The sequence below is a fragment of the Lissotriton vulgaris genome, chromosome 3_1 (genome assembly GCF_964263255.1).
Source record: "Lissotriton vulgaris chromosome 3_1, aLisVul1.2, whole genome shotgun sequence".
NCBI classification, from domain to species: domain Eukaryota; kingdom Metazoa; phylum Chordata; class Amphibia; order Caudata; family Salamandridae; genus Lissotriton; species Lissotriton vulgaris.
In genome coordinates this window covers 1,012,040,840-1,012,067,846 of record NC_141689.1, presented here as the reverse complement: position 1 = coordinate 1,012,067,846, position 27,007 = coordinate 1,012,040,840, and the positions used below count along the sequence as shown (strand labels likewise).

Sequence of the window (27,007 nt, the reverse complement as noted above, 5' to 3'; positions counted from 1 at the left end):
CTGCTAAGGCTTCTGACTCGAGACATGGTGACCTCTCTACCAAAACCTCAGGTTGTGAAGCACACACCGCATGGCATGAATTGAAGCTCTTGAAAGACTTCTAAGACCTACTAGACTAGACCTGGGTAGTACAAAATGTTATGAATACTTCTTAGTGACCTTAAAACCTTACAGGTGTTTCTGCAAATCCTTTCAACTATGCTGTTCTTCCCTTGCTTATCTTTGTGGCAGTTTTGTGTGCAGATTGGCTTCTACAGTTGCTTGTTGACCACATGCAGTAACTTCATAAATTTGGTTGCTGTGACTGAAGCCAACTCCTCTTTACATATTTACACGCTTATGAAGTGGAGACTAGAGATGACCTGGTTGACACTTTCCATTTGCCAGCAGTGCTAAAGTGCAGTGTGCCAGTGCAGTGCCAAATCCTACCAGTTCTGATGGGTTTTGCAAGACAAAAGCACTTGGCCTGGGAGGGTGTAGCAAAGGGCTTTATCTGTTGCGCTCTTCAGTGGAATATGAAGGAATTTGACTATGTCGTTACTGCTGGTGAAGATAAATTTATTGAAGATGATCCCAACCACATCTTTTTGTTTGGTAGAGTTTGAGGAGTGGATGTGTTTTATGTGTTCTGCTTGAGGGGCTACTGATCGATGCACTGTGTTACAGGACAGTGATGAATTGGAGCTAGATCTTAAATTAAAATGGCAGTAGGAATAGTTCCGACTAGGGATTCATAGGCTTTAGAAAGCTCCTGCTTGTGAGATTGGTATGCCAGGTAGTACGGAGAAGTTGTGAGGATGGTAAGGTGTTCTTATTAAGAGACTTGCGGAGAAAGGGGAAAGGAGAAAGATAAGACTGTGATAAATTAAAGTGCATTGGTGGGGGCAGGGAAGTAAAAGTCACCTACATTCTTGGGAAGCACTGGAGTAGATAATGGCACAGTACCTGAAGTGAATGAGGGCATTCTCCACGTGCCTCCTATTTCATAGTATATCATTTCATCCTGCTAGTGGAAAGAGAGCAGCAAGGTGGGGGTGTAAACCAGGGACTGCCATCTGCTGCTAGCAGAAGAGGCTAGGAGTTGCATTGTAAAGGCAGCAAGTCTTTGAAGCTCCCCTCTTCGAGCACTGGCCCATCCTGGGTGAGGAGGCATGATACCTCTGCCCGGGATATTCATTGTTTCTGGTCCCAGTAGTGTAGATGTATTGTAAGGAGTAGCTTGGTTCCACACACTTCTATGTTCAGTGAGGCAATCATGGTGCTGTGGGAAACGAGGTGTCGAGTTTCCAGCCCATGTCATTTCGGTGGCTTCCCTGACACTTACAATATTAGGAAGGGGACGCCAATATTGTAGGGCCATATCTGCTCAGGCAGATATGCCCTCACCTGTGGTATAGTGCACCCTGCCTTAGGGCAGTGAGGCCTGCTAGAGGAGTGACTTATCTATGCCTTCAGGCAGTGCTTGTTGGCATGGCACCCAAGCAGGGTGCCATGTCGACATTATCGTTTTCTCCCTCACAGGTGCATGCAAGCTGCAAATGCAGTGGCATAGTCCCAGTAAGGGGGGGGGTACCAGGGAGCCCCTTCAGCTCCCAGGCCCTAGGTACTCAGAGTACCATTTACAAGGGACTTACAGAGGGTAGAAGTGGCAATTAGGAATTTGTTTTTGGGGAAGGAGCATTGGCACAGGGGATCTGGTTGGCAGGGACTCTGTGCACTACATTTGAAACCACATCAAAAGCAGGCAAAAAGCGGGGGTCTAACCATGAAAAGAGGCACTTTCTCACACAGTGTTTAACAAACTAAGAAAAGTACTAATTGACAACAAGCCACATCTTGACTTTGCCGTAGAGATTCTTGAAATGTCAGCCATTATCTTTTCCTTCCTATCAAAATGTTTATTGCACCTATGGAATGCTTGGAGCAGTTTTCATTACTGGTGGGTGTCATCGCCTTTCATTTCTGCTGTACAATAATGTGCTGTAAAGATTAGGGATGCCTGTATAACCGATGATCTGTTCTTCAGTGTTCATTAGGTACAGTACGACTAGAAGTTGGGAGAATAAAAGCAGGCCCATTCCATTCCGAGAGGAGGACATCCCAAAGTAGCCAGGTATGTAGCAGTGTAATAATGCTCTCTTTTAAAGCAATCAAAATGCTCTGCAGTTAACTCACTATGGAACCTGACATTAGAGTGAAAACTCAGTAGCTTAAAACTAATTGTATGACAAAAACCAATGAAGTACATGTGAGAGAGTGGCTCTGGAGAGATGAGAGGCACTGTTGGAGGGTGATAGTGTGGGAATCATTGAAGAGTCCCAATAAAGACTGCCATATCCTGTTGCACTGTAAAGACATCATTTACTATGCTTTAAAAACAAACTCAATTGAATATATATTGAAAAATGTGTTGTGGACCTTTGTCTCCAAATGTTGATGATTCTACCCTCCCCCCTTCAATTTTGGTCTGACAAAATTTGCCAGGTGTGCTTTGGGTTCCCAGTCATGCCCTGCATTTCATCACACCAAGCTTTAACACGATCAGAGCATATCTGGACTGCCTTGTAACCAGCCTGAATTGGAATGCATTTCATAACATCTACAAGTGGCATTCTGGTCAAAAATAGGAGTTATATCATTTTCACTAGGTAGCTACAAGTTTTTAGAGAATTCAGTCAACCTTTGGACCACTAATCTGAATCAAACATATTAAACAAAAGACGAATGTAATGAATTAAAACTTGTTTGCACCAAGTTCAACCCTTACTTAAATGTATTTCAATTGACGTACAAGGTTTTAATTTTTGAGCAGTGTGATGTATGTACACCAGGATTAGTTCTACAAATAGATTTTTTATGATACAGTCATTTATTGATCCGGTGAGTTCCCAGTAGAGGCTGGGTGGTTAGGAACCCCTTGCAAAACCAGGTTGTTTTGTGAAAGGTAATTTTGATGTCTCCTCAATACGTTTGGGCCCATGCCTGCCACGGGTACTTGACCCACCCATGCAAGTGAGGTATAATGTTTATCGGGAGACCTGGGGGAACACTGGGTGGTAGTAAATTTGTGGATCCACGTAGATTCCAGAACTTTTCCACACAGAAATTTGAGGAAAAAAAATTCCAGCTAAATTTGAGGTCTGCAGGCTATTCTGGGTAGGAAAATGTTGGGGGATCCACACAAGCCATACCTCCCTGGACACAGAAATGTGTGGGTATGTTTCCAAAGATGGTCTCACGATAAAAATGGTACCTCACTCAAGTGAGTGGGTCAAGTACCCTTGACAGGCAAGGGCCCAAAATGTATTGGAGAGACATCAAAATGACCTGTCACAAAACAACCTGCTTTTGCAAGGGGAGTCACCTGGGTTTTTGACGGCGGCCATCTTGGGAAACCTACCAAACCTACACATTTCTGAAAACTAGACACCTAGGGGAGTCCAGCGAGGTATTGCTTGTGTCGGTCCCCCAACATTTTCCTACCCAGAATCCCCTGCAAACCTCCAATTTAGCTGAGAAAAAAATCGCTTTTTTCTCATATATTTGTGTGGGAAAGTTATGGAATCTACGCAGATCCACAAATTTCCTACCACCCAGCATTTCCCCAGGTCTCCTGATAAAAATGATACCTCACTCGCATGGGTGGGTCACGTACCCGTGACAAGCAAGGGCCCAAAACGTATTGAGGAGACATCCAAAATCACCTATCGCAAAACAACCTGGTTTTGCAAGGGTGGTCACCTGGGTTTTTGGCACCGGGCTCGGCGGCCATCTTGGGAAACTACCAAACCCACACATTTCTGAAAACTAGACACCCAGGGGAGTCCAGCGAGTTATGGCTTGTGTGGATCCCCAATGTTTTCCTGCCCAGAATGCCGCACAAACCTCAAATGTAGCTTAAAAAAACACATTTTCCACATATTCTTGGGTGGAATGACCGTGCCGGCACAAAGGTCCTACCCCACAGCATCCCCCTCAGTCTCCAGAGTAAAATGATACCTCACTTGTGTGGTTGGGGAAAGGGCCTGTGACTGGGAAGAGTCCAAAACATAGGGATTAAGAGTATAGCACCGAGAATTCGAAGCGCTCCACTTTTTAAAAATTACGTTTTTATACAATTCTGCATTAGTCACCCACACAAGTGAGGTATCGTTTTAATCGGGACACTAAGGAGAACACTTTGGGGTAAGACATTTGTGCCGGCACGGTGATTCTACACAAAAATATATGGAAAATATGTTTTTTTCAGCTAAATTTGAAGTTTGCAGAGATTCTGGGTACGGAAACGTTGGGGGATCTACGCAAGCCATACCTCATTGGACTCCCCAGGGTGTCTAGTTTTCAGAAATGTATGGGTTTTGTAGGTTTTCCTAGATGGCGGCGAGCCTGGGGCCAAAAAAACATCTTTTCCCCCCAAAAAACAGGTAGTTTTGTTATAGGTAAATTTGAAGTCTCCACATTACAATATGGGCCATTTCCTCTTGCAGCCACTATACCTACCCACACAAGTGAGATACTGTTTTTATCGGGAGACCTGGGGGAACGCTAGGTGGTAGGAAATATGTGTCAGCCCAGTGGACCTACAACTTTCCCACACAGAAATGTGCATTTGGCGATGCAGTGCGCGCAATGAAATTTGTTTCACGAGTGTTGGCTCCACCGGACACTTTTGACTTGGTCGCCAGCAGCACTTTGCAGCAGATCACCATTGCGGACAGCATATGCCAGGCCAACTTCTCACATCTAGTTGTAAAAAATGTACAGGTTTTCTAGGTTTCCCTAAGTGCCGGCTGCGCTAGAACCCAAAATCCACAGATAGGCACATTGCTAAATAGGAGTCTGCACCTAGTGGGCTTTCTGCTGCCCTGGAGCGGGAAGAGTGGGGGGGAGGGGTTGGGTGGGTTTGCCCCGATAAGTCCCCAATGGGGGGAGCAGAAAGACTGTGGCTATTTTATTGGGGAGTGGGGGCATTGGTATGGCAATTCTGGGCAACCCCCACGCATGAAAAAAGCCAGCGTAATCGATGGTGCCTAGTGGGATTTCTGCCCCCCCCACCCCCGGTGGCAGATTTGAGGCCACTGCCCCATCCACCCCGCAGGGGGGCAGAAAGACTGTGGCATTTTTGGGGAGAGATGTGGGCATTGGCATGCCTCTTCTGGGCTGACCGCACCTCTGAATAAAAAAAAATGAAAAAATTTTCCTGAGGCCTAGTAGGCTTTTTGCCCCCCCTGGGGGGACAGATAAGGGGCTATTGCCCCAATATGCCTGCCAGGGGGGGCATAAAGTCTGTGGTAATTGTTTTTGGGGTGGGGGCATTATCATGCCCATTCTGGGCAGCCCCCATCCCTACATCATAAAAACAAAAATCCCTGGTGCCTAGTGGGCTTTCTGCCTCCCTGGGGGCAGATTGGGGGCTAAGGGGGCTATCTGCACCTGGGGGGAGCATAAAGACTTGCATTTTATTTTTAGGTGGGGTCATTGGCCTGTCCATCTTGAGCAGCCCCCACCCCTACATCAATAAAAACAATCCCTGGTTTCTAGTGGGCTTTCTGCCCCCATGGGGGGGCAGATTGTGGCCTACTGCCCCCATTTGCCCCTGGGGAGGCAAAAAGACTGACATTTCTTAGGCCTTTCAACGTGCTCAGGGGTCTGAGCACGTAGAAAGCGAAACTGAAATGAGCTCATTTCTGTTTCGGTTTCACTGAAATTACGTAATTTCAGAGAAACCAGGTGGGTCCTCTGGAGCTGGGGAAGCTCTTCCTCAGCTCCTGAGGCTATTGGGGGGGGTAAAGGGAATCCCTTTGGTGCCCACACCAGAGGGATTCCCTGTGCCATGTGCGAGGACGGCCGCTGGCCGTCCTATGCACAAGGCACTGGTGCATCAGACGGCCCCAGCCGTCCTACGCACCCAAGGAGTTAAATCAACAGTAAATTAATTAAATTGTAATTGTTAATTGCTTTTTCTAAAGATCTGTTTTATATAAAAGCATACAACCTTTTCTAACACAAAAGTAAAAATGCAGTAATTAACAACAACTAGAAATATTGACAACTTTGTTCATAGCAGTTTTTAATTACACTGCATAGCAAAAGAAAGGTATGAACAACGTGTAACATGTATAATTTAAATATTAATTTGTAGGCTTCTTAACATAATTCATATCCTTATTCCTTGCAGGCCAGTGAAGAAAGTGGAAGCCTGACATCTTTCACTTTTCCTGCTACTACATCCAGCATGCCTGATATGTCAGAAATTGAACCCAAAACACAGTCCTGTAAGATTTATTTTGTGTGTTTTTTTGTGAATTTACCAGTCTTGTAGTTCATAGAATTAATCTGTTTTCAGATTTGCAGAGTAGACTATTGGATGATCTGATTTTTTATTTTAATCTTCCCTGCCTGTGGCAGACATGTTTATTGATCTGAACATTTAGAGTTGTTTGGCATTAAAGGAAATTAAAATGCCTACTTATTGGAGAAGCAGATCACCTGGCCTTCAGACATTCATCGTGACAGTGACATATAGCAAAACAAATTCATGAAGTCTTTCACAAATATAAATTATATACTGCTCTATACAATGCAGTAAGAATACACAGAAAATTTAGAACAGAGTTCTAAATAATATTAGCTAAGGTTGAGGTTTAGAGCTTAGGTACCAATGACAAATGAACTGGCAATCAAGTTCAGTGATGGTGGGGGATCGTGTTTAAATCTATAATGTTAATGTTTTCAGAAACAGAAGGTATAGTCTGTGACAAAACCCCTCGATTGACAATAAGTATCTTTACAGTTCTGTACTTGTAATGATTGGCATACAATTATAAGGTTCATGTTACATTATATATGAACGCAAACAAACAATTGTTCTGTATTCAACATAAACATTATTTATGATTTCTCTTGGTTAAGCAAAATGACATACTTGGCTTTTTAAAGTGGACATTGCTTTTAACAACTTCGATATGTAAATCATGGCCATTGAAATTTGATTTGATATTTAAAGTATGTTTCTCTTCAGTGTTAATTATGTTGCATAGTACTATTGTACTGGTTCCCCCTTAGTTCCATCTAGAGATCAAAGAGATCATACAGTAATAGAAACCGAGTTTATGTGTCTTTTATTTGTATTGGTACATCGTTCTACTACTGACTCAAAAACAAAATCACAGTTCAGGTACTTTTTGTTTTTTCTAAAACAGCATTCTTCTTTTACGTTACAAATGTACTTGCTATTCTTGGATGTAATTGTTTCAGTTATGCTAGAGATGAGCAGAGCTACTTCTGTAATATAATGTGTTAAGCCAACAGGCTCTTTTGCCCAGAATTACTTCCTGCCTGTCCCTTACCTGCAGACCATTGTTCCTCTACACCTTTGGTAGCCATAAAACCTTGGTTCTGTCAAAGTAGAACACCAGAGGGAATGTAGAAATTGCAATTGTTGACAGTGAATTTTTTGTTTTGTTTCAGCTTCTGAAATACAAGGTCTCAGGACTGTGGAAATAAAGAAGGTATGTTGTAACATTAAAAAGCAGTTATTGACAGAATATCAAATACACGCTCATACAAAGAGAAGAATGTGCTTACATCGTCGTACATTGTCATTAAACATGCTTCACAAGTAATGGCAGAATCTGTGACATTGACTCCAAGATCTGATTGAAGATGATAGTTATAGTTATGTAAATGTATTTTAAGTAGCTATTACCACAGATTCTGCTATTTCAGGTACCGTAGATATCAAGTGTTTTCTCAGTTTATAAACTTCAAAAGTTCAGAAGGTTGAATCCCCTCTTCTAGGACTCAAACCTGCAAGTTCCATTTTACACTTAGATTGTAAATACCTGTTACTAACAAACAAGTGTTATCTAGCTAAGTCAGTGCAGCAATTCATCTCACAATGTATGCTAAGGAATTGTGCATTGAAAACACTATTGGTGGTTTGTAAGCTGTTAATAAAAATCCTTATTAACTGCATATCAGAATTTTCCATGGTACTGGTATTTCTAAATAGTAAAATAAATAAACCTGGAAAAGCCTTTCTACATAATACTGAAGAAGCTTCCACGTGTGTCCATCTTAAAACAAGAAAAGTTGATATAACAAACTGATGTTAAGTAAAGCAATATGAATTTTATTTTAACTATTGATACTCTGAATTTGGCTTATCATCTCAAACTTCGTCCAAAGCATCGTAATCAATTGCCTTAAAAGGCCTACTTCAAGAGCTGCTTTAGGATTATCAAAATACACTTGTGAAGTCGTCTTTAATACTGAGGATTCACCTAAACATATCTAATACATTATCTCCCTGTATAAACACAAGCATGCCACACAACAGCTGATCAAAGACAAAAACATATGTAAATTCATACTCATTGGCAGAGACCCGGTCTGCTTTCCTATCAGCAAGATGACCTCCCAAATACTGAGAGGCTGTATTTATATTTGAAGGTCAGCCAGTATTCATCACAGCTTCATTGCTAACACATTTGGAGACCTATATCTAGACGTCTCTTTACAACTCGGCCAGTAATGGCTAAGCTACCAATTCCAAGCAATCCTGGGTTTCCTGGGTCCACCTGTTGATGATATAATTAGAACTAGTAGACAGAAATTCATTATAGGAGGAGTAGTATTAACACATAGCATCAACCCGCCCTGCTAAAAAGTACACCTCATTTCACATGCATCAAACTTTTAAATGTCATGAACCTTCTCCATTAACCTAACTATTTAATTGCATTTTATCTATACTCTCTCAGATGACAAAAAACAGACCTCACGGTCAGTATAGCAGAGGACCAAATGCTAAATAATTACAGTTTTTATCTGTGAGACTTTAATATCAACAGAGGCAACACATTTAATTGTTTTCTAGAAAGTTTTATACTAATATAATGTGAAAAAAATCTCCAAAATTCCATACTTAGATTACAGTGGACCAAGTTAAATCTTGAACCTATTTTTCCTCAACCAGATTAGTGTAAATTATTACAATCCCATCAAAGTAGATTGTTTGGGTCATTTCAATATCCCACCGGATATTCACATTCAGTAGGTGCATCCTGCAACACACTCTTCAGTTTAATCTATCCCCAAGAGATCCGTCAGATGAATCAAATAATGTAAAATAGCTTAAGCACTTGAAGACATCCCATGTGACATGTTAATATTCAGGAAAATGAATTATTTGTTCTCCATCTACAACATGGCTGTGTTAAGTCTTCAGCACAATCATGAAAAAGCTCATGACCTCGATTCGTCCTTGATATGTTTTGTATGCTGTCCTATGTACCCAGTGAATTGCAAAAGTTCAGTTTACTTTGATATCTACTATTTGAAACATTATGATTTATATGTAAAATGAATACAAATATATTTTTTTAATGCTCATGATTCGAGAACTTTTTCAAAAAGGCAAGTACGTATATTTAACAAACAATGGAGAGCCAACAATTCACCTAAATCTGTATTGGTCACTAAACATATGCTTAAAAATAATTATCATCTCAATCAAATCAAATTATATTCAAAGTAAACTTACCCCGCATAATTATTCTAAATTGTTTATCTTAATGCTTAAACAGATTTACACTCAGACACAATCCTTATGCCAAGAATGTCTTCAGTTTATTTGCAACACAATTACTGTAATCAGTCAATCTTACTGCACAAAAGACATGCTCCAACAAGAGCATCATTAGCTTCACTCCAAAGCACCTGCTAAGGACAATTATCCCACTGGCTGAAGAATAAATACCTAAGGTCATCAAATCTTTATAAATAACTTTCCTCTAGGAAGATGACCAAGTCCACATCTTCAAGAATAAGTTCGAACTATTTAGCAAAATCTGATATTATGAAATTAACCGTTTGCGAAAAGAGCGCCTGGTTTCCTCAAACCTAGACTTTGCCCTTTCCTAAAGATTCAGGATAACCTCAACTAACTCTAACTACTAGCAAGTGACCAATTTACTGTAGTAGAACATAGACAATGAGTTTGCACAACCCTCATCCTGCCATGTCCTCTTTAATCGAACACACAGACAGATATCAGAGTGCTTTCTTTCACTACCTGAAAAACGCAGACCCTTTCTGTATCCAAAGGACTTATTTAATATAGTGCAGGCACTGGTGTCATCCTGGATTTACTATAGCAATGTCATTGTGTTTGTCATTCCAGGATCCTTATTAGCTCCAATTAAAGCTGTCCTTCATTCAACCACTGGACTACTTCATGGAAGCAGAAAATGAAACAGCATCTTGCTTGCATAAAAGGATATACAAGGACTTGTCAAAGAAGCCAGAATAATATTCAAATTACCTATGTCATCTTCAAAGTCCTGCATCTGCAGTAATAATATTAATAAGTGAGATTTATAAAGCGCATGGCTGCCTCCAATGGAGGTGTCCCGGTGCTAAAATGCAGGTTCACAGTGAGGAGAAAGGGGAGAGCTACGGGAGGTTAAAGAGACAGATTTTCAGCGCTTTTCTGAATGCCGGTTCTGACTCAATCATATGGAGATGGAGAGGCATGGAATTCCAGAGGTATTTTAGAAAAACAATGGTTCTGGGGTGGCCTGATAAGCTCCTTATAGGAGTATAGCGTATGATTAATTCACGCTGGGGAGCTAAAGATGTAGGTACATATAGAATCTTTAATTTATTTTCTATTACAACAATTATCATAAAGTTTCAGGTGCTCATATGAGTGACAAGGTGCATAACGTGACACGAGTGAACATAGTGAAAAACGAAATGTCACACAACAACAAGGTAAAAACCACAGAGATATATACAATGGAGTGGGGGTATTTCCTTGAGTAGGTCGACAACGTTTCGATCTATATGAATTTAGATCATCTTCAGGACTGAGGAGCCTCCTGAAATCTGTAGTTAGGATAGTCCATCTGGACCGAAAACTTAAATCAGAATAAACGGGACATTGGGTGATTCGACTGAAAAGATTTTGAATTCGAGGGAGTACCGATTATCGGAGTCTGGGCAGCTGAGCAAATTAGCTTAAATGTGGGTCCTTCTGGAGCTAAGTTTTTTAAAAGGCTTGTAATCTGTATTAGGGGTCCGATTAGCGGTTTAGTCGCTATGGAAGAGGGTAGCATCACTTATTAAAATCGGCTCGCTTTATGGGGTACCCTTGTTCTCAAGATATATGGAATTCCAGAGGGACACAGCTCTCACCGAAAATGCTCGCCTACTTATCCTAGCCTTAAATAAGCAACGAATCCTGAGCAGTTCTAGGTGATTAGATCTCAGAACCCCGTCTTGATGGTAGTGTTGGAGTCTATGTCTCAAGTAACCCAGGCCCCGATCTCTAGTGGCTCTGTGGGCAAGGATGAGTGCCTTATACTTGATGCTCTTATTGATGGGCAGCCATTTGAAGCTCCGCAAGTGAGGGAAAATGTGGTGGCGGAACGGCCCTTTCCTAATAAGTCTGGCTGCAGCATTTTGAAATATAATCAGCCGCGGACCAGATAGGCTATTGGCATAATCTAAATGGGATGTGACCAATACATGGACCACTCTCTTCCTGCAATCTATCGGAAGGAAGTGAAGGAATCGCCGTAGGGCTCTCAGCTTCCAGAAGCAAGACAAGGAGACCAGGCGAATCTGGGCCTCACAGCAGAGGTCATTGTCAAAATTAAACCCCAAATTTCTGGCTGAATCTACTGGGATCCATCGGAGGCTTTAGCTCTGAGGGCTACTGGAGTTCAAGCAAGGGGGGGGCGATGATTGATTGAAGAACAGGATCTTTGTTTTCTCAGTGTTTAATTTTAAGCAATTCTCAGTCATCAAGGCCGAGATGTTATTCAGTCATTGCTTAAAGTTGGCAGAAGGAGCCTCAGAGTGTTCTTTGAAAGAGAACACCAGCTGAGTGTCAACACCGTAGGAGCTACCCGCACTCCCCATTTCTCGACCAGGGTAGCGAGGGGGGTCAAACAAACATTGAACAGCAGCGGGCTCAAAGCCAAGCCCTGGGGGACAGCACACACAAGGGGTTTCTGGGGACGAAGAAATACCTGTTGAGAGCGGTTTACTAAAAGCGACTGGAACCAAGACAACGTGGTTCCCCTCACTCCTAAGTGTTCAAGTCTCTTAAAAGAATCTGATGAGACACTATGTTGAATGCAGCAGAGAGATACAGCAGCACGAGCATTGCAGAGCTGCCCTGGTCTACCGTTTCACGTACTGTTTCTGCAACTTTCAGAAATGCTGTCTCCGCGCTGTAGCCTGATCTAAAACCAGATTGAGAGTCATGGAGACAATTGTTGGATTCAAGGAAATCGGACAGTTGCTTCTGAACTTCCTCCTCAAGAATTTTGGCTGGTACCCAGAATGCCCTCTGGTCATCACTGAAAAGCTCTGAAGCCTACTAAACTTAAGAGACCATGATAATGGACACATTTAAAATAAAGATTTATGATCTCAGAATACTGCGAATAAAGGCAATATTTAGAGCAGCGCACTCCCTTTTGAGCTCACTCCCATTCGAATACATACATTTGGAGGTTTTCTCCAGAAGATAAAACATTAAAAACTTGTGTTACCTGTCTACACTGTAATGCCTGTTCTTGCTGCTGCCTCATGTGTTTCCCTTCTGCTTACATCCTTTTAATTCTTCCCTCTAATTTCTTTCATTTATTTCCACTGTCAGTGTGGCTGCATCTCTCTACCTATACTCCCCCTCCTTCTGTATTTTTGATCTCACCCAACTCTTTTCCCTCTCCTTACTCCATTCCATACCTTTTTTGCTCCATCTCCCTCTCCTCCTATCCAGCATTTCCTCATCACCCTTCCTCTTTTTGGTGTCCCTTTCATGACTTTGCCTTACGCCAACTCTTCCTTACTACTGATTTCTATTTTTCAATACTCCTTTCAAAGCTAGAAAACTATTTTGTGTGAGGGCAACATGTTACCACATAATTCATGCAAATGTCCATGGTGTTCAATTGTAATCATTTATGATCAGGAGATAGTAATCAAAATCTATCTTTGTTCATAGGGATTTTTTTCAATATTCTTTTTTGTTTTATAAATCTTTTTAGTTGTTTTGACATGTTGTAAATATCAAAAACATCAACGACAGCATCCAATCATCATCAGTGTACTTCGTTAGAATTGATAAGTATTGTTGGCTTTCCATGGAACCTGTCTCCATATCCCTGCCCAGAAACAAGGGCAACATTGTGTGTTCCTGACTACTGAAGACCCCCAGGTGCAACCTTGTCAGCATCATCAACAGTCATTGGTGGGGATTCGTATGCGTTGTCCCAAGATCCAGCCCATAGTAACTCCTCCTGGGACCTCAAATTTTATCGCATTTTTTAGCGCAGTCTCTGCTCATATATGTACTATGTTAAGCAGCTATATAGAGATCCATCTTCTTCCCCATGCCTGTGCCATGGGACTCTCCTCCACTGCCCACCGTCTAGAAGCATCTTGCTTGGCCGCAGCCATACCCAATGAGGTCAATAGTAGTTGGGCTCTATTAATATCAACCTCACTCAGGATCCCCAGGAGGACAAAACCAGGGTCAACTGGTAACATACCTCCAAAATTTTCCCCAGCTCTCCAACGATAGCCACCGCTTGGCTTGTATGGTGGGGCAAGCCCATATCGTGTGGTAAAAGTCACCCGTAACATCCCTGCATGTAAGACAGTATGATGTCTCTGACCTACCCATCTTGTGTAATTTCTCCCCGTCATAGTTTATTCTATGCAGGATTTTATATTGGATAAGGCGCAATCTAGCTTTGATGGGTACCTCTCTGGGGTGCAGTAGGGCAGCTTCCCTGCCAACATCTTCCAGGGCTCCCATGTCCTGCTCCCACCTCTCCCATAGTCTACCCAAGTTGTCTGGCATATTGTTGTTTATAGTTTTATACGTAATAGAAACCGCCTTTTCTACAAGCTCCTCTTGTAGCAGTCTCCCCTCTAGTGGAGCTTATTCAGATAAGTACGTGCACAGTATGCCCTCTGTCTGCCATGCGTGGCGCGTCTGTGCATATTTAGTAAATTGGGATCTGTGTATCCCATATTCCTGACAAATTATGGGCATGGGTTTAAGCTCGCCCTGCTCCCGGATGTCACCCATCACAGAAATGCCCAAGTGGTCCCAACCTTCAAATCCCTTTATTTATGCAGTTCCTTAAACCACGCTCCTTCCCAAAGTGGCTTAGCCTTTGTGACCCAGTGTGTCCATCCTATCCCTCTTGATGCTCTATCCCACACCTCCAGGGTAACTTGTTTCGCCGGTAATAATTGGGAAGTTCCCTTTACACCATAGAGGTAGTGCAATTGCATGTGCGGTATCATCAATTCCCTTTCCAGCCTGTATATAGGGTGGTCCCTTGCCTTGTGCGACCATTCATTTATGGGAATTAGATGTGCAGCCCAATAGTAGGCCTCTACATCCGGAAATGCGATCCCACCATTGTAGGTATGCACTGTAGCATATTTAATGCCATTCTAGGGTGACCTCTTTGCCACAGTAGACGGGATATCGACCTCCAGTCCGGTGAACACCGTCCATTGGAGCGGATGGTACGTGTTTTGGAGAGCATAAAGTAGTTGTGGCTAGGTAATCATTTAAAAAATATCTGACTTTCTTAGCATCTTGTTTACATTTTTGTAGGACCTTCCCAAGGTTACAGAGCCTACTCAACTCCCTGTGTGGGGTGATAAAAATACCAAGGTATTGAAAGCCGTCAGGAACTATTCTTAGGCTTCGCCAGGGCAATAGAATGTGGACTTGTTCCAATTTATCCTGTACCCAGAGTGACTCCCATACTCCTCAATGATGTTGAATAGGACAGGAATAGTGGTGCCGGTGTCGGTGACATAGAGGAGAATATTATCGGGGTAGAGGGAGATCTTTTCTTCCTCCTCGTAAGTGGAGGCTATCCTGAAGCCCTGGATTCCCAGATGGCACTGGATGCCACAGACCAGCGACTGAAGGATGAGCACAAAGAGAAGCAGTGAAAGGGGGCATCGCTGCCTTGCCCCCGACCATACCTGTTTTTGTAGGAACTTAAAGACATGGCTGTTTGACATCTAATGCACAAAATCAAGTTCATCTCAGTCATCCACCAGCGCCATGAGACTTTCGAGTGATATGTGCACTTAATAAATATTCTATGATTTGATTTGATTTGATATGGAAGGCTTCGGATACCACCCCATTTACTCTAACTGTGGCGGTGGGCATATTATATAGTAGTGCCACCCAGCTTCGGAATTTTGGTCCTATACTGAATTTGGTCAGTGTACATTCTAGAAATGGCCAGTGTACTGCATCAGATGCTTTTTCCCAGTCTAGCGATAGAAATATGTGCGGTGTGTCGCAATCCTTCACCTTCATCAGCCAGTTATGGGTCCTGCAAATGTTTAAACTGGTGGCGTTTCCAGGCATAAAGCCTGGTTGGTCTTCATGAATAAGAGACGTAATATGTTTTACGAGGCGGGTCGCTAGAACCGTTACCATGCCACTGTATTGACTGTCGTTGCCAATATCTTTACTTCAGCATTCAGTATGTGGATGGGACGGTGTTGAAAAGTGGATTATTGGTAGGAGCAATTGTAGGTCTGCCACTGGCAATAAGGCTACCAACACCAAATAGGGCTCAGAATAGGTCTTAGAAAATTATTTCTATGCTCAACCCTTGGTAACGTGGCTGCTAGCAGGCAGGCTTAACTTCAAAGACAGGTATGTAAAGCATTTAAAAACACCAATTCAGTAAATAATTAGGACACAACGCAAAATAAAAATCCAACAACAATTTATAAACACGGGAAATATTTTTATCTTTTAAATGACACCAAAACGAAAATAATCCACTGTAGGGAACCAGAAATATGAAGTTTTAAAGATTAGTCACTTTCTAGTGCTTACAAACCAACAGTGCCCCTTTTAGTCATTCCGTTGCATCTGACAGGGACATATTCACCTTTAGCAATTGTTCTGGAGGATCTCTCACCAGTCTTGTGCAGCCCCCCCAGCAGGCTGGGTAGTGTTAGAACTCCTTTCTGAAGTTCTTCTTGCGGGTCCCAAAATATACAACACTCAATCGAAGCTTCTGGAATCTCCATGAGGGTCATTGAAATTGTGAGACTTCAATTCCCACCATCCACTTGGACAAAACCTTTCCAAATCCACTGGTAGTACTCCAGGCTGGGGATTCTTTGTGGTGATGGTCCAGGTGAGCTCTGTTAACATATAACTTGCAGGGAGTCCACTCCTGAGTTCTTTTGAAGCAGGTTTGATCCACAGGGCTGTAGTTTCAAATGGTGCAAAAAGGCGCAATCTTCGGAGTGCATGCCTTAGGAAATGCACATCAAACTCTTTAGCGCAGACCCCTCTGATTCTCTTAAGTTTCAAGAAGCACATCTGAGAGGCACCGCCCCTCTCAGATACTTATTCAGTGCTCTCTGGGATCAAGCAGAAGGACACTCCTGTCCAATGAGCTGCAAAGTTCCACCCAAAGGTCTGACCAATTCCTGAAAAGTGAGGCAAAATACTAACCCAGAAATCACTATTCTTCCAAAATTCAATATGTCTGAATTTTCAGCAGGGAGAGAAGAGCTGGCTAAACGCACCCCTAGGATGACTAATCTCCATAGTTTCTCCCCCTTGCATCTGCTCATTCCTTCCTTAATCCTAGCATCTGGCTGGAAGTGAACAGGGTAAGGTTGTAAATGACACTTGGGTCCTCCCCTTCACTTGAAGTCCATGGTTTACGACTCCTCCCCCTGCTCTAGCATTCCTGTGTCCTGCAACCTCTGCTCCCAGAGAGGCTTCCCAGCCCCAGGGGTCATTTATCACCTCTTCAAAGCAGCCAGGCTCGCCCACTCATCTCTGACCAATCAGGGCAGAGCAGTACAGGGTTGAATTTTGGCTTACAGACCAAAAAAAGTCTTATAACTTCTTGCCTGTACATTTACAATAAATTCAACAATACCATTTTGTTGGATTTATCATTACCATTCTACTGAGTCCTTTAATCCTAGTTGTATGGCTTTTCTTTCTCCAGTTATTAACTAATAACCTTTTCCAATGTTAACCTATGGCTTGGGATTTCTAATGGGAAAAGTGACTTGGGACATTTTTCCAGCGCCAGGGCTTATAAAATCATATTTTATAAGTACTCTACATATATCTACAGGACCCCCACCCCAGGAACACCTAGAGGAGACTTTAGGGGTTGAATATGTAAAAATATTGCAGATCCTCCCTCCACAATGTTTCTACCACCAAAGTCGATTTTGGGCAGCACTTTATCACACTGTGGGGAGTGAAATGGGCAATTTCACTTTGCCCAGGGCATATAAAACTCATTTTATAAGGGTCCACCTTATAGATACCCAAAGATTGTAGGTTAACAATTATTAAGTGCTCCAAACACAAAAGTCAAGTTTGGGCCCAATTTACTTTTTAAAAGTAGTCCTGCCGCACAGAGGCACTTTTACAAAGACCTCAGGCTTCAGCAGTGCACACATGCAAGTGCAGAAAGGGCTGCTGGCCTCTAAACTGCCATGCCCTATTATTATACTAGGGACTGATAGGTAGTTTCAATCCCCCTGCCCTATTATGTATTCGGGCCCTATTGGGTAGGTCATACCAATCTCAGGGGTACCCCAACCCTTAGTGAACCCTAGTGTCTGTAGGGATTTTCACTGTATTCTAAGTGTTTTCACCATAGCACTGGTTCTGGGCCTGGCTAGGCAGAGCACAGTCAGAGTCAGTTGCCACCAGTACCAGTCAGCAAAAAGTTGGGGGGTGCCCAGGGCACAGGATGACTTTTCAGCAGACGGTATGAATCACATCAATCGTATGGTTTGCCGTCTTTAGGTATTACCACTATCTTTGCCAACCACAGATCACAGGATAAGATGCCTTCATTATATGACAGTAATAGGTGAATAGATCTCTTGAGGTGGGGGCTCAAGAGATCTATACATCGTTTATGCAACTCTTTAGGTATCCTATTAGGGCTGTTGGTATTCCCATGTCACAGTTTTGTCACTTCCTCTTGTATTTCTGTTAGCGTCAGGTCAGCCTACTGTGCCACTTCGTCTCCCAGCACCAGGGTCTGAACTGCTCCCAGGTATCTCATCATTTGTCCTAAGTGGGAGGGCTGTATAGAATACCCTGTAGTAATCGGGAAATACCCTAGCAATGTGGGTGTCCGTGGTGTGTGTTACATCGTGACTATCTGCAATGTCCCACACCCATCTGGCTTGCTGTTCCTTCCTACTGATCCCGGCCAGCAACTTCCCCACCTTGTCTCCGACTCATAAAGGCGATGGAGCATTGCCAGCCTCTGCTTCCTCAAATTATCCTTGGCCAGATCTCTATATCACTGTCTCAGGGTGTTGGGTTGCCGGGCTAGCTGCTGATCATTGTCATGGATTCCCTTTCTTTCGAGGCATAATATCTGTTGTTCTAGTTCTTCCAGTGATTTGGCCCTTTCTTTCTTTTCCAATGCAATTCAGTTTTGAGCCTTGTCCCGCAACACGGTAATGTATGCTTCCCAAACCGTCACTCCAGAAGAGAAATAATTCTCATTTTCAAGGAAATATATTTCTCTGTCCGCCTGTATCCCCCTCAGTATCTTACCATCTTGCAAGTCCCAATCATTGAGGTGCCACCCTGTGGAATGGTCATGACCCTGGGTTCCTATTCTCACCATGAGCTGAGAGTGGTCAGAGAGACCCCTCGCCAGATAGTTAGCCTGCCCTACCTTGCTTAGTTCGTCCCGGGGAACAAAGGCATAGTCTAACTTGGAGTACACAGTGTGTGCTCCAGAATAGTAGGAGTATTGTCTATCTTGGGGTTGTCGTCACCACAGGTCAGCAAGCTGGAGGGTACTAGCAAATCGTGACAAAGCTGTGGTAGTCAATGAACCCCTATCACCTCCGGAGTGGTGAAGAGATGGATTAATTACGTCATTGAAAACACCCCCTATCACATGAAGGGACGAAGGTGTCTCAATCAGAATATCTACAGTCTTTCTCAATGGGGGCTCTTGGAGTCAGGGCTTCGCATATCTGCACATCAGGGTTATGTCTCTCCTATTCCATTTTCATGGAACTCCCACATACCGTCCCAGGGGATCCTTTGAGAGACGTACTGTCTGAAAGGGCAGAGATCCTTTGATTAATATGGCTACCACTTTGACCTGGTGGAATAGCTTGCATGCGCTAACACAATTTAGATGCCTTGGCAAAGAAATCTGCACTGTGTGCCCTGCAAATTTTTCCTGAAGCATCACTATGTCTGGTTGCAGCCTCTTAATAAATTTTGTCTCCAACCCCCTTTTAATTTTGTCACCCAGACCATTGCCATTCCATGTCAACACTGTAAAACTGGATCCTCAGCTAAAGTAGATGCGGACATGGGATATGATCTTTCTACACACCACCTACGTGGGATATGCTCTTAACATCTTTGTGTACCCTGTGTGGTCCCTGTCCCTTAGTGACCCATGTGACTGACCAACAATAACTACAAAAACTCAACCATAGTGTCAGCTTCTCCAATACTACAGTATTGAATTGATGCACAAATGGGGTCCACCTCTTGATCGTCTCAATTCTGTATGCCAATGTAGCTCAGAATTTTTAAATGATCAAGTGAGGGAAGTATAGGAAGTATAGGAAGGGAACAGCGTGGAAGGAGACCTAGAGGAAAGAATGCACCATTAGTCTTTTACTAATAATTTTGTTTGATGAATTCATGTATATATACAATACTTTTCTAACGAGTACCTGTAAAAGAAAAGAAAGAACAATAATCCTCCATGATTTGCTTGAAAAGGTTTGAGAACATATACTTCTGTTCCTAGTCAATATACATTGCTATCTATAATATCTGTGGATTTGAGGAACAAAAAACAGTTGAATACATAACTATTCTCACTATACCTGGCTTCATGCTAATTTCTTTTTAAGCTTAGTACCCACCATTTCAAATACCTGGCCAAACGTCACAGGGAGAGGGAAACCACCTGTCCTTAGATGACCCCCTGTTAAAATTGCATGAATATAAAAGAGAATCAAAAGCGATAATGGTATGCTTCCGTAGTTTCTGATTCACATTGATAATAGCAAATAAATGTTTAGGAGACGGTAGCCCATGAATATACTTCTGTCAGGAACATGGTTCTACTAGAAATACAAAGGATTGATTGTGTCGTAAAATCAGGATATGCCCAGAAACAATGTATTTATTCCACAATCAAGATTGTATAATGTGTTCCAACTTTATCTGATACTCGCATATTTGCCAATTCTTCTTGGCAGGAAAACACAAGCCTCTTTTCTGACAAACAAACTCGCACAGTTACCAATCTGTTTTGACAAAGAAGCACAAGCTTATTAGTAGTCAAACATACTCTAGTTTTTCCAAACCTTGTTCTTCTCGCTGAAATATGTGAATTACCCACCACACTGATGGGAAGTTATGCATACACAATATCTGTATGCCATCATACGCTTGTATCACAAAACCTTGTTTGTCTTTCTGAGACGTGGTGGTTAGCCGCCACACTGACTGAAAGTTCAGCGCACACAGTCTTAATATTCAGAACCGAACACTTAATGCAGGCATAGTTGCAGACCTCAACATAAGCAAGGTAGCACAGGAATGGTGCCAAAGCACCCTTACCGAACTGGAGAAAAGCGTGCTCAAACATGCACGACGTCTGCCACTGTAGTGAATATTCTGCATCAGCCTGCTGATCTGAGTTTTTTTAAAAGCCCGCCCTAACTAGAAGTCACCTCACTGAATCATGGGAATTGTAGTACAAGATACTAAAACGTAGTCGTACGGCTTTCACAGTCAACCCAGTGATTTTGTTGTTTAATGATTCAGACACTGATATGGCAGCCTTCACAGGAGTAACTGCATCAATCATAACAGTACATCCTTATCAAGGATAACACTGTCATGGTTTAGGTTTAATGGGATTCCTCACATTAAACCATTTAACAAATTCTTGGGGTATGAACCCCCACTAGCTGGTTCTCAGGAATTTTCTTCAGGTCCATACCCTTTCCACGATACGAGATGCCATAGCTTGTCATCTTGTTTCTTTGTATCAATGATTTCTTGTAGCTCATATTCAGGTTCTTGGTCGACCCAGATCGGGGTTGGTAGCCTCTTCATATGATGGTTTAACCAACAATACTTGAAACACGGAGTGTATCTTCATGTGTTTGGGCAGAGACAATTTCACTATCACTGGATTTACTATCTTAATGATTTTGTAGGGTCCTATTTAACGTGGATTGAATACACTGTACCTCCTGAAGTGTATATTTTTCGTAGACAACCACACCCCATCCCCTTTCTTATACTGAGGCTCTTTTCTCCAATGGAAATCTGCATATTTGTAATACTTGTTTTTAGCCTCTTGAATGTTTCTTTGTGTTGTTTTCATGAGTATTTGGATGTGTTTGGCTCTTGCCTGTACTCTCAGTATTTTATGACCTCCACCGGGACGTACCAATGGAAGGAATCGAGAATGAAACCCATATATATTGAAATAAGGAGCTATTTTTGTGGTACTATGTTGAGCACTGTTGTATGCCACTTCAGCGATCCATAACCATTCTACACATGTATGAGTGTTCTTATTCACGTAGCATCACAGATATTGCTTTAATGTCTGATTTTATCTCGGTCTGTCCATCCGTTGGGGTTGAAAACTAGTGGACATGGTAGACGAACTTTGTAAAGCAGAACACCATACCGTCCAAAACGGAGCTATAAATTGTGTACCTTGGTCAAAAACGATCACCCTAAGATGACCATGTAACCTAAAAATATGTGTTAGTAACAGTTGAGCTACTTGTCTATATGTAGGGGCTTAAGGGCAGGCTATGAAGTGACCCATTTTTGTCAGACTATCCAACACTACTAGAATGGTCATACACCCTGGATCATTCTGCAACCCTACTATAAAATCTAAAGAGATTTGTACCCATGAAACTTCAGGAGAAGGCATTAGATGCTATAGCCATTAGGGTTTGCCCATATCAGATTTTACTTGCATACTTATTTCACACTTACGGATCATGTTTTGAACATTCTGTCTTATTGATGGCCATCAAAATTGTCCAAACACTCTTTCAGTAGTTTTTTTCACTATGCCCAGTGAAGGGCGCATAATTGCACCATTGTAACACTTTCTTACGTAGTTCTATCGTAGGGATCAATAACTGTGTACCACGAGCTGGTAAGCCTAGTCTTAGTTTCCATTCCTTTTTATTCAGTAACCATGACCCCATCTATGTGCTTTTATGGCCTGTACAATCTTGTCTAAGAATTGTTCCATTTGTAGAGCACATACTATTTTCTGTGGATCGATAATGGATTGAGCTTTAGCTTCGTGCGGTGTCTGAACTTATTCCTGTCTTGTGGGGGCTTTTGCTTTTTTGTTTTCACTCCCGGGCCTATAGGTGAGTATGAACTGAAATTCCTCAAAGAATAACATCTATCTAAATTGTCTAGGGGATAAAAAACGAGCTGATTTCATGAACTGTAAATTATGGTGATCTGTATGTACAGTTTTGATGTGACTGACTCCCATGAGGTAATGTTGCCATTCCCAAAAGGCATCTTGTTTAGCTAATAATTCTTTTTCAGCTATGGTATAATGTACTTCAGACTCATCTAACTTTCTGGACATGTAGGTGATTGGATGCAACTGCCTTTTGTCTATCTCATTGGTAGAGGACTGCTCCTACTGCCACTTCAGATGCATCTGCTCCCACCAGATAGGGTATTTCAGGGCTTGGATAGGCCAACATCAGAGCAGAGGTAAATGCCTTTTTCAACTGACAGAACTCCTGATTAGCTTCCTGTGTCCATCCAAACAGAACTTTGTTTTTTAACAGTTTTGTAATTGGTGCCACCAAAGACTAAATTGATTAATGAATCGACGATAGAAATTCACTAAGCCCAAAAAAACATTGTACATTGTGAATATTGGAAGGGATGAACCCTTGTTCTCGCCGAGACGTGCTGGTTAACCGCCACATTGATGGGAAGTTCAGCGCACACAGTCTTAATATTCAGGATGGAACACTTAATGCAGGACCTCAGCAAAAGCAAAGTAGCACAGGAATGGTGTTGTAGCACCCTTACCGAACCGGAGAAAAGTGCACTCAAACACACCAGACATCTGCCGCTGTAGTGATTAATCTGCCTCTGCCTGCTGATCGGAGTTTGTTTAAATCCCCACCCAAACTGAAAGTCACCTCATAGAATCATGGGAATTGTAGTACGAGATAATGAAACTTAGTCGTACTGCTTATACAGTCAACCCGGTGATTTTGTTATTTAATGATTCAGAGATTGACATGGCAACATTCACAGGAGTAACTGCATCAATCATAACACATTGCCTACCTCCACCCCAACCAATCTCCCTTCCCACCCCTTGCCACCAGGCCCCTTCATCCAAGAGAAACAGCTGTTTGCTAAAGAAGATGGAGAGGTCTTTCGAGCACAGTGCTCAACCTTGAAGCACTTAGAACATATAAACCAGTCGACAATGCAATTCAAAAAAGAAACCCCAGCCCGAAGCTAGGGGTGTAGATTATACATGTAGAGCCCCATCTCTCGGTATTCAAATGCCAGGTCCTAAGTCTATCGGGTCCGGGTTTGGTGGGTTTTTCGATGTTGATTGTGTTCCAGCCTCTATGTCTTGCTCCATGCAGAGATCGCAGCAGCCAGCAGCCAGTGGGTGCAGGGTTTCTTGTCCTGAGGACATCCCAGTGTCTTCCAAATCTATATGAGTGTCTGATGACTTGCTCCCCATGGCAGTCTTACTCTTTGCACTAGTCTGGTCACCTTTTTCATCCGCAAGGATTCGCTTGTACTGAGTCGTTTTTCTCAGGATATAAGGAGTCTCTCCAGTCCCGCCCTTCAGCATATTGTCGGTCCTGCGTTTCCTCCGCACCAAGGTCTCGTCTTCGCGTGTTGCACCTGATGTCTCTCCAAGGTGGATTCTTTTGGAGGGCGGAGGACCGGCCTCTGCTCTATCCAGTCCCATGCCTCTTCGGGGGTGTTAAAGAAGTGTGTTTTCCCCATATAGATGACTTTCAGTTTTGTAGGAGCATGTATTGAATGTGGAGGGCTCTGAGTTTCGCTTTGACGGAATTGAATGTCTGGTGCTGATGTTGGACCTCACCGCTGTAGTTCAGAAATCCCATTAGAATTTTCAGGTCTAACTTCAACTTTGCGACGCATTTTTCACAGGCTCATGTCTCTATAGAAAATTAAGAAACTTTGCTATGATCGGTCTAGGAGGGCCCCCGGCAGAGGTCGTGCGCTCAGTGCTTGGTGTGGCTGCTCTTTGATGAAGCAGGCAGAGAACTGTTCTGGCAAATTTATGTCCTTGAGTCAGGTCCCCAAAACTGCAGGTACATTAGTCCCCTCCGCTCCCTTTGGGAAGCCCACGAAGCGGAGATTGTTTCTCCGGGCCCTATTCACTGCCACAGTATATCTGAGTTTGTGCTGTGGAGTTCAGTCCCCCCTTTCTGGAGGTCCTTAACCACATCCTCCACCTCCAATACTCAAGTCCTTGCTAACGTCAACCTTTGTGATACCTTGGTAGGTCTTGACTTAGGAGTGTGACTTCAGAGCAGACCTTCACTATTTTGCCTACCAGCGCCTCTCTTGAGCATTATATTGCCTCGAGCAACACACTGTGTCTGGCAGGAGCTGCATGGCCTGCACAATCTCCATCTGGGGGGGCCAGCACTTTTGTGAATCGGCCCTGTCTAGGGTGTTTGGGGTCCCTGTCTTTTCCCGTCATAGTGATCAGGTAGCAGGCTTGGCTGTTGCTTGGAATGATTGTGTGCAAGGCTAATCCGCCCAGCAACCGAGAGACAGGTGGAGGGATCACACTGGTCTCGAGGCCCAAGGAAGTAGGAGTCAGCTGCCCAAATCTCCCTGTCCCAGGCGCCCACCGTCAGTATCCGCTATCAGGTAACAGATCCATGTGGATTGTCGCTTTAGTATTGTCTTTGGTACCATGCCCGTTCCCGGCTTCCCTACTGGCTCTCCTCAGAGCCACTGATGGCTAGACTCAAACTGGCCACATAGGGGAAATGGTAGGGAAAGCCTCTGGTGTAATCGCCATTGAACCAATCCTGTAGTCACATCGGGCCCTGGCCTGAAGTCCTTTCCTGCATGCAGACCAGGTTAGCCGTCTCAGACTCTTGATGGGTTTTTCCGCAGTATGGACTAGTCTCTTATATCCTCATTGCTGCTGGTACAGGCTGCCTGTATAAGTAGGCAAATGTCCTTCCTTTTGTGTAATGGGGGCCCTGGGTCTTCACCCTCATTATTCCCCGCAGCAACCCAGTGATGCTATGATCCCAAAATAACCCTTTCTAGACTCTCTCCTACTCTACCCCTCCTTGCATCATCTGACACCTCTTTTACTAACCTTTCTAAACTCTTCCCTCTGACTCCTCCCCTCCAAAACTCCATTTTACTCAGCCAAAAGCCTCCTCCTTCTGCTAAGACTTAAAAAAAAATCCTTCACTCTTTTATCCCTCCACTATCCTTTTCAATCAAAATTAACAGACTAACATGTCCACTTCTCAAATCCATATTCAACTATACTAATTCACCAATAATCCTTTATGGATTCTAGAGTAGCGTGCTACTCGCCAATAAAGCATCTCAACACCCTATCAGGGTTACAAGCGCTATATGAATGCAAACCTTTTCCCTTTTCTACCCCTCCCCAACCCTTCTCAATCGAAATAACTGACTAACATATCCACCACTAAAATGACTTTCATGTTTCACCATACTAATTCAACACTAATACTTATGGGTTCCAGAATAGCGTGCTACTTCCACTTCAAAACCCCATCAGGGGTAGCAAGCGCTATATAAATACAAACCTCTTTCCCTCTTCTATCCCGCCACCTACCCTTCTCTACCGAAACAACTGAATAACATATCCACTACTCAAATTACTTCATATTTTACTATACTAATTTTCAACACTAATCCTTTATGGGTTCCGGAGTGGCGTGCTACTCTCCAGAAAAGCGCTTCAACACCTATCAGGGGTAACAAGTGCCATATGAATGCAAACCTTTCTTCCCCTTTTATCCCTCCACTTTCCTTCTAACTCCAAATAACTGACTAATGTCCACCACTAAAATTACTTTCATATTTCACCTTATTATTTTCACCCCTAATCCTTTATGGGCTTATGGAGTAGAGACCATCAGGGATAATAATTGCTATACCAATACACACCTTTTTTCCTCCTCTATCTTTCTGCTATCATTCCGAATCCAAATAACTGACTAACCTATCCACCACTTAAAATGTACATGCATGTTTTACTATACTAATTCAACACTAATCCTCTATGGGTCCCAGAGTAGCGTGCTACTCGTCGAAAAAGCGCTTTGACGCCTCGTCAGGGGTAGTAAGCGCTATATAAATGCAATTACAACACAATACAATATGGTCATTGTACTAAATGTCAATATTGCTACAACAAGCGCTTCAACACCTATCAGGGGTAACAAGTGCCATATGAATGCAAACCTTTCTTCCCCTTTTATCCCTCCACTTTCCTTCTAACTCCAAATAACTGACTAATGTCCACCACTAAAATTACTTTCATATTTCACCTTATTATTTTCACCCCTAATCCTTTATGGGCTTATGGAGTAGAGACCATCAGGGATAATAATTGCTATATCAATACACACCTTTTTTCCTCCTCTATCTTTCTGCTATCATTCCGAATCCAAATAACTGACTAACCTATCCACCACTTAAAATGTACATGCATGTTTTACTATACTAATTCAACACTAATCCTCTATGGGTCCCAGAGTAGCGTGCTACTCGCCGAAAAAGCGCTTTGACGCCTCGTCAGGGGTAGTAAGCGCTATATAAATGCAATTACAACACAATACAATACGGTCATTGTACTAAATG

General features: G+C 42.8%; 1 protein-coding gene across 9 annotated transcripts in view; it reads left to right on the top strand.

Annotated features, from left to right (window-relative positions):
- MPDZ (multiple PDZ domain crumbs cell polarity complex component) overlaps positions 1-27,007 on the top strand; it is an 856,387-nt gene that overhangs the window by 775,741 nt on the left and 53,639 nt on the right. For all 9 annotated transcript variants that reach the window (XM_086961394.1, XM_086961393.1, XM_086961386.1 and 6 more), the window contains 3 exons: positions 2,027-2,113; positions 6,179-6,275; positions 7,471-7,511. In XM_086961394.1, the coding sequence (XP_086817520.1) occupies positions 2,027-2,113; positions 6,179-6,275; positions 7,471-7,511 (225 nt within the window). The remainder of the gene's footprint in view (positions 1-2,026; positions 2,114-6,178; positions 6,276-7,470; positions 7,512-27,007) is intronic.